The sequence below is a fragment of the Guillardia theta genome, assembly GCF_000315625.1.
Source record: "Guillardia theta CCMP2712 unplaced genomic scaffold GUITHscaffold_118, whole genome shotgun sequence".
Taxonomy (NCBI): Eukaryota; class Cryptophyceae; order Pyrenomonadales; family Geminigeraceae; genus Guillardia; species Guillardia theta.
In genome coordinates, this window is record NW_005434556.1 from 31,281 (window position 1) to 42,102 (window position 10,822).

A 10,822-nucleotide genomic window follows, 5' to 3' on the forward strand; every position below is an offset into this window, starting at 1 on the left:
TCCTCTCCCTCCCTCCTCGCCTCTCCAGTCCTCTCCATCCTCCTCTACGTCCTCTTCTCCCCTTCCCCTCCCTCCCTCCTTTCTCTCTTGCCCTTCCCTCGCTCTCGTATCCTCCTCCTTCCCTTCCTATCTCCCTCCCTCCTTCCCTCCCGTCTCTCCCTTCTCCTGTCGCATTTGTTCGTGTTCTTGTTCATTTGTCTCTCACGCAGGATTCCTCTGAGGACGCTCGACGACAGGGAGCCGACAAGGCACTGCAGCAGCTCCAGAGCAAGATAGATGCTCTACACCAGCAGGCATGTTTGAGCCAGCCATGGCGTCTGTCGCTCATTCGGTTTGTGTAGCTCGAAGCGGCTCTGTGCGAGGAGGACTACGATCTGTGCGACGTCTTGAACGTGAGGTCAGCAGCTCTCGATCACACCTGACGACTATGCAGGCTGAGATAACATCCCTGACGCACGAGCGAGAAGCTCTGCTGGATCCCGACCTCGTAGCTCAATGAACCTTTACTGCTTCATCTTTCTCGTCCCCTCTCTACACTTCTGCCCACATCATCCGACTTACTGAAGGCACATCTTTGGACCTGGAGGGCATTTATCAGACCAGCATCCCTCCTCAATCCCTAGAGGCACTTCCTTCCTCCCCCCCTGCAAGTACTCCTTCCTCCCTCCTCACAAGTGCTTCCTCCTTCCTCCCTCCTCACAAGTGCTTCCTCCTTCCTCCCTAGAGTTGCTTCCTCCTCTCTCACCCTCTCCCAACTCGCTCGAGCATGCGAGATCCCCAGAAGGTCGAGGAGGTTTGAGGTCGAGACCTGGGAAGGGTGAGGAGAGGACCCTGTCTCAGAAGCTCTTACTTGTACGACTTGGGTTGGTTCTTGGACTCCATGAGAGATTGCTTGAGCTCTCGCGGCTGAATGAACTCAAGGGCCATGGCATGCTCGACGTCTTTCAGCAGGTTTCGATTCGACTGTTTGAGGCTTCAACACATGTCAGCTCGGCCGCTAGAGGTGAAGAAAGTGAACCGGTCAGCGGCAATCTCCATCTTGTGTTTGAAAGCAAGCTTCATACGGGTACAAGAATCCTCAACCTCCTTCTGCTCTTTCTCCAGCGATTCGTTCAGCCGCTCTCTCTGTTTGCTAATGTTTGCTTCCAAGGATACATTCTGGCGCTTCTCTTCCGACTTCTTCTGCAACCTCACATGAGAGATGTGGACAAGAACAAGCGTCAACCCTACCTGCCTCGATAGAGCTCTGCTGGATTCAAGAGCCATGTCGTAATGGCCATACTGACACACGGTTGAGCGCCTTCGAGACGGCAAGCTGACTGACCTTGGCTTGCGTGCTCTCACGGAAGGAATAGTCGCGAACTAACGGTGAGAACTTGATGGAAGGGTAAAACTTTCTCGACACAGCAGCCTCGAAAGCCTTAGGAGAAGTCATCATGTGAAGGACTACAAAGCACAACAACCAGAATCCTCCCTTCCTTCTTCTCCTCAAAAGCCTTCCACTTCTGTTCTACTTTGCTCTCCAACTCTAGTTTCTTCATAGCCCACTCCTTGTGAAAATCTTCTTCCCTCAGCTTGAAGGCCTGGGTCAACGTTAGCACTTTGTCTCGCAGAAGTCGACTGAGCTACAGCTGCTATGTTCCTCCTCTCCATCTTCTGTCTTTCGAGCTCATCAGCCCGGAGTTTCTCTTCATAATCCAGCTTCCTCCTGTTCGCGAGGTCCGACAGAACCTTGGCGCTGCAGCAATGGTGTGAGGAGCTTGGGAGGGTCAGACTTGAGCTCACGTCATGTAACTCTCCGGCGTCCTGTTTCTCGCCATTCTTTTACAGAACCTTCGCAGCTCTCCGACCGAGCACTTGGCCCAATCTTCTTCGGGGAGCAGCTTCGACCGACTGAGAGTGATCTCTTGCCGAATGATCGACATGCTTATCCTTCTACTTCCACACACTGCCACAGATCGCAGAGTGACTGTTACCGGCGCATCATGTTCACGGTTTGTCCGGCATCTTCAGCGCTCTCCGTCTTCCACCATGTCGCGCGTTGTTGCGACTAGACAGAAAGGCATTCAACTGCCACTACCAGTACCAGTATATTTAATAAGTTTGTACCGGTTGACCGTCGTAGCCTACAAAGGTGTCAGTAGTAGTGTACTACCCGGTAGTACTACTAGTAGTACTAGTAGTACTAGTAGTACTAGTACTCCTAGCATTTGAGTTATTAGAAGCCTATTTATCGCAATCAGTCCATGACCTGGTGACGGACTCCCGGGAGGCCGCGGCCCGGCTGAACGGTCCGGCCCGGGGCCCGGCGGACCGGCCCGCGGAGCACTGCCGAAGTTCAGTCGTGACCGTCATCAGGTTATGAGTCTCTGCGTCTCACATCTAAATGCGTGGCTTTAAGAAATATCCAGTTCCTGATATTCATATTCAACCAGTCTATCTAAATTTCAAAGTTTATTGAAACAAATTTTAGTGTTTGACGGGGCGGAACGGAAACTCCAAAGGTGACTCTGAAAGATCAAGAGAAAGATCAAGAAAACGTCTTAGTCAGGGTGGGTAGTCAAGAAGGGGTCTATTCAGATCCGATATTGTAACGAGGTGGGGTGGGGTGGGTAAACCTTTTTTGCAGTGAATGATGATAGCAGGGGTAGGGGTAGAGGGTGGTGTCCATGGAGTTGACAGTCGGCAGTCATGACTATGGCGGAAGTTGAGTGGCATGAGAGGAGAAGGGAGGGCGCGGAGGCAGAGGCAGTAGAGCAAGCGACACGCCAAGGTCCAAGCACCATGGCCGGCTCAAGATCCGATGAGGAGGTATGTGCGGCTCAAGACCATTCAAGAACGGATTTCTTGGCTGGATGTCGGTTGGAATGCGACTTGGATGAAGGTTATGAAGGAAGACACCAGAGAAGCATGGGAACGAGCCCGGATAAGAATAACAAAGGCATCTTGAGCGCGATAAAGGGAGCTGAACAGATCATCCAGGAGCAGCGGCAGAATCTCTCCAAGTTGAAGAGGCTGTTGGAGGCGAATGTCCAGCCAAGTCTGGTGGTCAAACGCGAATCGACAAAGAGCCTGCCCAGGTTGAACATGAACATGATCAAATCAGACTCAGAGTCGGGATCACGCCGAATGAGCTTCGAGAGCACTAGTTTCTGTGAAGTAACTCCCTCCTACTCGAGCATCTCAGCTAAAACTCGGTCCCGTCAGAACAGCCCGGAGCTGTCGAGTTGTGAGAACTCTCCAACCTCAGAATTCTTTCCCGAGCTTGTCCATGAGAATTTTCTTGATTGTCCTTGCATGAGCTGGGAAGAAGCCAGCAACATTCTTGAATCTCGGGACCTGATAGCTGAAGAGCATTCGTCAGCTGAGAACGCAGCTCATCTGTTGCAGCAATTCATGAGGCAGTGCAATTACCTTGCGATAACAGACAGAGCGATCATCACTTATGCTGTCAAAGCCCTCCAGTCAGACGTCAAGATCTCTTCTATCCCACAAGCTCTTTTCAGCCCCAACAACAGGCAGACGACCCCGGTAACGAGACCACGGCTGGGCAGTCAGTCAGGAGGGTTGGAAAGAGACTTGCAGCAAGAGAATGTAGCAGACCAGATGAAAGCTTTTGAGTTGGCGCTGAAACTCGGCGATGACGATCAGTCCTGCATTCCCGACGAGGAGATGCGATCGATCTATGACCTCACGCAGCGTGACGTAGCCATGTCCGCCTCGGGTGAGGATGGGGATGGGGATGTCAACCAAGAGAAGTTCCAAGAGCAACTGACGAGCACGTGGATGGTGTACACGAGACTGAAAGATACGATCATGTCGCTGCTTGACAAGTACTCGGACAAGACGAGTGGGAACCTGAAGCGAAAGGGACTCGCTCGCCTGATGAAGGAACTGATCTTTGACTACGAGCCCAAGGGCGAGGACGTTGAACAAATCCTCAAGGATGCCAAGAAGGTCGGCCAGGGAACGGCAGGACGAGGACAACTGACAGCGGCGATAGTGATCTGGTATAAGAACGTTAAGGAGCATCGAGGTCTGCTGAAGCGAGACAAGGCAGCGGTCTCAGAAGACGTCAAGGAGTGGATCGTTAGCTTCTTCACGCCCTTCAGCAGCACCCCCGTCTTCTCTTCTGACTCCTGTGGAAACACTCCTCGCTTCCGATCCAACAGCCTCACCACCGCCAAGATCTTCGTCAACCGGATCGAACAGCCGGCAAGCATGTCACTGGTGGACGAGAACAACGACTTTCCTCTTCCTGCCTGTTGGAATGAGGAGGAGCTGGTGCAGCTCAACCAGGTGCTGGAGCGCGTGGACGAGTGGGGCTGGAACCCCTTCGAGCTGTCCGAGATCACCCGCATGCGGCCGATCCAGGCGCTGGGATGGCACCTGATAAGCCACTGGAACGTGATGGAGGAGCTGATGATCGACGAGTGAGGTAGAGGTTGCGACTGATCGGCTTTGACTGTCTTGCTGCAGGGCCATCATGAAGAATTGGCTCGCGTTTGTTGAGTCAAAGTACAACAACAACCCCTATCACAATGCCATCCATGCCTCGGACATCTTGCAGACCGTTCACTTCATCCTCAAGACTGGGAACCTGTCGAGGTATCTGACGCGGAAACAGATCACGGTAAGCTCTGCTTCCTCCTCCTCCTGCTTCTCCCCCTGCTCCTCCTCCCGCCCCGTCCTCTTCGTGTTCACTTGGTTGCAGGCTCTTCTCCTCGCGGCGCTCGTTCACGATCTGGGGCATGACGGGCTAAACAACAACTACCACAAGAACTCGATCTCGCATCGGGCACTCATGTACAATGACCAGAGCATCCAAGAGAACTATCACCTCTTCCTGCTTTTCTCCAGCATGGACTCCGAGGAAGAGATCGACATCTTCCACAGGCTGTCGCAGGAGAACTTCTTGGAGCTGAGAAAGTCGATCATCGACATGGTTCTCTTCACCGACATGTCCAAGCACTTCATGCTGCTCAAGGACCTCAAGGAGACCTGCGAGCCTCCCGACACTCTCGGCGACAAGCTTGCCGCGTCCAGCGACCTCCTCATGAAGGCCGTGCTGCACGTCAGCGACATCTCCAACCCCGCAAAGCCGAGGGAGCTGGCGATCAGCTGGACTGAGAGGTGTATCGAAGAATTCTTCAGTCAGGGAGACAAAGAAAAAAGTCTCGGACTGCCCGTGTCACCTCAGTGCAATCGAGAGACTACAAGCATTCCTGACTCGCAGGTCTATTTGCTTCCTCTCCTCTCTTTCACCTCTACTCGCTCCTTCTCCTCCACCCTATCCCTACTTGCTTCTCATCCTCTCTTACCCTTACTCGCTTCCTCCTCCTCTCTTACCTCTTCCTCTTCATCCCTCTTTCCTCTACCTGTCCTCCAACCTTCTTCCTGTCTCCTCCTCCTCCTCCTCCTCCTCCTCCTCCTCCTCTCCGCCTTCTCGCCCCTCTGATTTTCCCCTCCCTCTCCTCCCAACTGTTCATTCCGTCATTGTCTTCATCCTTCTTCTCGCAGTGCTTCCTTTGACTTCTTTGTCTCCACTTCCTCCTCTCAGCTCCTCGAATGCTTTTCTCTCCTAGTCTCCCTTTCATGCTTTTCTTTCCTAGTCTCCCTTTCATGCTTTTCTTTCCTAGTCTCCCTTTCATGCTTTTCTTTCCTAGTCTCCCTTTCATGCTTTTCTCTCCTAGTCTCCCTTTCATGCTTTTCTTTCCTAGTCTCCCTTTCATGCTTTTCTCTCCTAGTCTCCCTTTCATGCTTTTCTCTCCTAGTCTCCCTTTCATGCTTTTCTTTCCTAGTCTCCCTTTCATGCTTTTCTTTCCTAGTCTCCCTTTCATGCTTTTCTTTCCTAGTCTCCCTTTCATGCTTTTCTCTCCTAGTCTCCCTTTCATGCTTTTCTTTCCTAGTCTCCCTTTCATGCTTTTCTCTCCTAGTCTCCCTTTCATGCTTTTCTCTCCTAGTCTCCCTTTCCGTTCTCCTTTCTTTCTCCTTTCTTCGGTTCTCGGCTCTCGTTTCCTCACAGTTTGTTCCTCAGATTGGCTTCATCGAGTTTGTGGTTCTCCCCTCCTTCCAAGTGCTGTCATCAGCTCTTCCAGTTGTGAGTGATGGATAATGGCTTAGTCATGATGATGATGATGATGGAGATGATGATGATGATGGAGATGATGATGATGGAGATGATGATGATGATGATGATGGAGATGATCATGATCATGATCATGACTGATGATCGTCCAGATCAAAGATGTCTGTTTGCCTCACCTTCAAAGCAATCTCCATTACTGGAAGGTTTGTCAACATACCTCTAGAAGCTTCTTCTCCTTTCTTCCTCCTCCTCCTCCTCCTCCTCCTCTTTCCACTTCCTCCTCCTCCTCCTCCTCCTCCTTCCACTTCTTTCTCCTCCTCCTCCTTCCACTTCTTCCCCCGCGCCCTCTTTCTCTTTCTCATTCTCAAAATCTTCAAGGAGAATAAATTGACTTATTTGCAGGAGAAGAAAGAGGAGATGCACAATGCAAGTTCAAGTAAACGCAGCGAGTAAATACTTCAAATGGTTCATCCACCACCACCACCACCACCACCACCACCTCCTCCTCCTCCTCCTCCTCCTCCTCCTCCTCCTCCTCCTCCTCCTCCTCCTCCTTGTTTTCTCTTCTTCTTTCTTCTTTACTCATCCCCCTCCTCTTTCGCCTCAACTGGAAGGGCATCCGCTTTTCTCAGCAGCTCTTCGCTCTTCCGCAGCAGGATCATGGCCTGTAGCCTTTCCTTTGCGTCGTCGGATCGAATTCTCCTCCTCGCCTCCTCCTCCACCTGCGACTCCAATCAATTTCTTGCCTCTCCTCCTCCTCCTCTCCTCTCCTCTATCCACACCAGCTCCTCTCCCCTCCGTCTCCCTCTCTCCCTGCCCCCTCCCCTCCCCTCTCTCTCTTCCTCGTTTCCCCCTCCCTCTTCTCGCCTCCTCCCTCACCTCGTTGGCTTTCTGCACCAACGACGAGCTGATCATCTTCGCGCGCTCCTCCAGCTCCAGCAGCTTCTCCAGCTCCGACATGAAATGTACCACCCGCTCCTTGGGCAGCTTGAGCGGGTTCGCCTCCTCCTCCTCCTCCCTCTTCTCCTTCGTCATCATCACCCCCATCCTCTCCAGGTTCCTCCTCGCCACCAGCAGGCTGGGCCGAGCCAAGTTCACATCCTCGCTCTTGAGCTTCTCCACTGCGTCTTCAAGGCCCTTGGTCGTTGCCTCCTTTGCCTCCTCCTCCTCCTCCACCAGCTGCTGTTTCACCTCCTCCAGCTTCTCTCGGATCTGAGCGGGAGGACGGAGGTCCTCGATCTTGCTTATGGGATTCTCACTCGCTCCTGCCATGGCCAGCGCGTCGTTGAGGCCGTAGACTCGGTTCAGCTTCTCCCTCTCCTCCTCGCTCATGCTCGTGCTCATTCCCGCGCTGCCGAAACGTCAGGATGATGATGATATTGTTGTTGTTGTTGTTGTTGTTGTTGTTGATGATGATGATGATAGAGATAATGATGATGATGATGATGATGATTGAGAAGAAGAAGAAGAAGAAGAAGAAGAAGATGATGATGATGATGATTGAGAAGAAGATGAGGATGATGATGATGGAGATGATGATTAGTGGAAGGGGAGGAACCTTTCGAACAAGGAATCGAGGTTGAGGAGAGCAAGATTTTCTTCAGCCTCGTTCAAAGCCATCCTTATCTGTTTCAGATGTGAAACTTTAATGCGGGAGGAGAGCAAGAGCAAGAGAAGGTAGAGGAGGGTCGGGAGGAAAAGATGAGAAGGAAAACAAGAAGGGGGGAGGAGGAAGAGGAGGAAGAGGAGGAGGAAGAGGAGGAGGAGGAGGAGGAGGAGGAGGAGGAGGAGGAGGAAGAGGAGGAAGAGGAGGAGGAGGAGGAGGAGGAGGAGGAGAAAGAAGAAGATCGGGTACCTTCATCAGGTTATGCTGTTCCTTCTCCTCCGGCTCGAGCTCTTTCTCAGCTTCCTTGAGCGACTTGTCGGCTTTCTCCGTCAGCTCTGTGACAGCTCTCTTCAGCAGCTCCGTCTCCTCCTCCAGCTGCTTCTTCCGCGTGTTCCTCTGCCTCTCCTCCCACATGGAATCAATCGCATCCTCCTCCTTGTTCTTCGTCGACGACAGAAGATCCGACAGTGACCTGCCCTCCTCCTTCTTCTCCTCCTTCTTCTCCTCCTTCCTCCCGCCCGTCTTCGCTGGCTCCGACCCTCCTTTCCTCTCTTCTTTCCTCTCCTGCTTCTGCTTCTGCTTCTGCTTCTCCTCGTTCTTCTCCTTCTCCTTCGGCTTCTTGTCGCTCTTTCTCGTATCCTTCTTCTCCTTCTCTTCCTTCCTCCTCTCCTCCTTGCTTGTCTTCTCCTCCTCCTCCTCTGCCTGCAACGCGAGCTCCTTCCCGTTAGTCCTCATGTACTCGCTCACTGTGTCCTCCATGGCTGCTGCTCCTCCTCGCCTCCTCGTCTCGCACTCGTGCAGCTTCAGGCTCGCGTCCATCGCTCCCTCCCCGTCCTGCAGCACATCTCGAAGAAGCTCCTCCGCCCTCCGCAGCTTCTGTTCGGCCTCCTGGCATCCCTCAGGCACCCAACCACTAAGGTAGGAGGAAGAGGATGATGATGATGATGAGGAGGAGGAGGAGGAGGAGGTAGTGGCAGAAGGTTCAGGGCGGCTGTAAGTCATGAGAACTTCGGCGGAGCACATGTCAAGATTCGCGAGCATAGACTCTCTGCGGAGTTGCTCGAAACCAACAGGCTTTCTCCTTTCCTTCTCCTTCTTCTCTTTCTTCATCTCCTCCTCCTCTTTTTCCTCCTCCCTCTCTTCTTTGTTATCTCCCTTGCCCTTCTTGCTCTTCTTCTCTTCTTCTTTGTCTTCCCTTCTTGTCATCTTGTTGTCTCTGAAACCAGGATTGCTCCCCAGGTACAGGAACGAAGATGCTTTTCTCAGCTTCCGCCCTGCCTCCTCGAATCTCCCGCTCTCCTTAGCTGACTGCAACAATGTCAGAATAGCTGAGAAACAGAAGACAGAAATAGAGGAGGGGAGGAGAGGAGGAGCAGAGATCGAACGAAAGAGAAGAGGGGAAAGAAATGCATAGACGAGGAGAGGAGAGGAGAGGAGAGGAGAGGAGAGGAGAGGAGAGGAGAGGAGAGGAGAGGAGAGGAGAGGAGAGGAGAGGAGAGGAGAGGAGAGGAGAGGAGAGGAGAGAGAGAGAGAGAGAGGAGAGGAGAGGAGAGGAGAGGAGAGGAGAGGAGAGGAAAGCGGAGTGACGAGGAGAGACGGGGAGAAAGAGGAGCAGGGGGAGCAGGAGCAGGAGGAGAAAGACGAGGGAAAGGATGAGGGGATCAGGAGGGGAGGGACGAGCGGCTACGAGTCGGAGCAGACGTTGACAGGTTGTGCGACAGGCAAGCGGTCCGGACGTGTTTGGAATATGCTCTCTCCCTGCTGCCAACTCAATCGCTGAGCTCAACGACGATGGAGGAGGAGGAGGGTGGAGCGGAGGGAGACTGCGTCTACCTCATCGCTAGGCTGATCCTCCTCACCTCAGCACAGACCGTGCAGGTGAAGCTCCTATCTCCTTCCACCACCCCTTGTTGATGGGCGAGCAGGAGGGGCTCGACATGCTCGACTACCTCAGGCTGCGGCATCACTCCCGCTCGCTCTTCCTCCCGGCGTGCAAGCAGGCGGCCACCCTGAGCCTCCTCCTCCCTCGGCGATGCTCCGGGCGAGGGGAGCAGGACCGGCTGATGGGAGCGTCTCGCCTCCTCTTCCTCTCCGGGGACTACGAGCAGAGCTTCGACCGGGTTACTGAGCTCGTGAGCCGCTACATCCTGGAGGAGGAGGCGTCAGCGGGGAGGGAGGAGGCCATCCGGTTCTGCCTGCAGCTGAGGAACCAGCTGGAGGAGAACGGGGGGCAGGCGGTGAACGGGAGCCTGAGGAACGAGCTGATCGAGTGGGTGCAGAGGAGCAGCAGGAACGCGGAGGAGGTGGAAGCCATGTTCACCCTCCTCCTCCTCATGGAAGCCCATGAGCTGTATGCTCAGCAGAGCTTTGCGCAGGCTCTGAACCTCCTGCTGGAGGGAAGGCAGACCCCCCACCCCCCCGGCGCTCACATGTCCCTGTCCTACTCCCAGTTCCTGTCCAGCTGGAGGTCCCGGAGCTTCTTGCCGGTGAGAAAGAATGGGGGAGAGAGTTGAGGCATGAGGAGGAGGAGGAGGAGGAGAGCCAGCAGGAGCAGGGCAAAGGAGCAGGAGGCAGGAGGAGGAGGAGGAGGAGAGGGTTTTGCTCATGGTGGCTGCAGGTGCTCAACGGCAGGACGGAAGCTGGTGAGATCGAACGAGCAGCCGCACGAGCGGCTGAGAAGATCCGAGCGATGGACTCAGATCTCTCCGGAGCTCCTCAGGAGGAGGAGAAGTAGCAGCAGATGTAGAGAGGGAGGAGGAGGAGGAGGAGTGGAAGCGTGCAGCAGCAGCAGCAGCAGCAGCAGCAGCAGCAGCAGCAGCAGCAGCAGCAGCAGCAGCAGGATGGGAGCGAGAAGGCGGGAGGATCAGCTGTGAGGGAGTTTGGGACGAAGGAGGAAGGAGGAGCATGGGAGTTAATTTTGAGTGCAGTTGAAGGATGAGATCATGGCTTGTAAGCCAGCGAGAACCCCGAAGTTCGGAGAGGACGGTGAGATTTTCGATTTCTCCTCCCCTCCTCCCGTCTGTGCTCCGTTTCCTCCTCCAGCTGCTGCTGCTGCTCCTACTCCTTCTCTTCCCCTTGCCCAGGCTCCTGCTCCTGCTCCTGCTCCTGCTCCTGCTCCTGCTCTTGCC

At 54.0% G+C, this 10,822-nt stretch overlaps 4 protein-coding genes across 4 annotated transcripts; 2 read left to right on the top strand and 2 right to left on the bottom strand.

The window, feature by feature from the left end:
* Positions 1-741: 741 nt before the first annotated feature.
* On the bottom strand, positions 742-1,820 carry GUITHDRAFT_117922 (hypothetical protein; the record flags this gene model as incomplete). Its single annotated transcript, XM_005822813.1, has 8 exons — positions 742-808; positions 851-973; positions 1,019-1,182; positions 1,231-1,281; positions 1,325-1,420; positions 1,464-1,583; positions 1,630-1,738; positions 1,786-1,820. The coding sequence occupies 8 exons, from the start codon at positions 1,818-1,820 to the stop codon at positions 742-744; spliced, it is 765 nt and encodes a 254-aa protein (XP_005822870.1).
* Positions 1,821-4,221: 2,401 nt separating this feature from the next.
* On the top strand, positions 4,222-6,115 carry GUITHDRAFT_79370 (hypothetical protein; the record flags this gene model as incomplete). Its single annotated transcript, XM_005822814.1, has 4 exons — positions 4,222-4,433; positions 4,480-4,633; positions 4,715-5,236; positions 6,038-6,115. 4 exons carry the CDS (start codon positions 4,222-4,224, stop codon positions 6,113-6,115), a joined length of 966 nt encoding a protein of 321 aa, XP_005822871.1.
* A 551-nt stretch (positions 6,116-6,666) lies between these two features.
* Positions 6,667-8,900, bottom strand: GUITHDRAFT_117924 (hypothetical protein; the record flags this gene model as incomplete). The annotated part of the gene is made up of 4 exons (XM_005822815.1): positions 6,667-6,810; positions 6,968-7,439; positions 7,647-7,714; positions 7,944-8,900. The coding sequence occupies 4 exons, from the start codon at positions 8,898-8,900 to the stop codon at positions 6,667-6,669; spliced, it is 1,641 nt and encodes a 546-aa protein (XP_005822872.1).
* A 585-nt stretch (positions 8,901-9,485) lies between these two features.
* Positions 9,486-10,428, top strand: GUITHDRAFT_146151 (hypothetical protein; the record flags this gene model as incomplete). Its single annotated transcript, XM_005822816.1, has 3 exons — positions 9,486-9,572; positions 9,620-10,180; positions 10,312-10,428. The coding sequence occupies 3 exons, from the start codon at positions 9,486-9,488 to the stop codon at positions 10,426-10,428; spliced, it is 765 nt and encodes a 254-aa protein (XP_005822873.1).
* Positions 10,429-10,822: the final 394 nt, after the last annotated feature.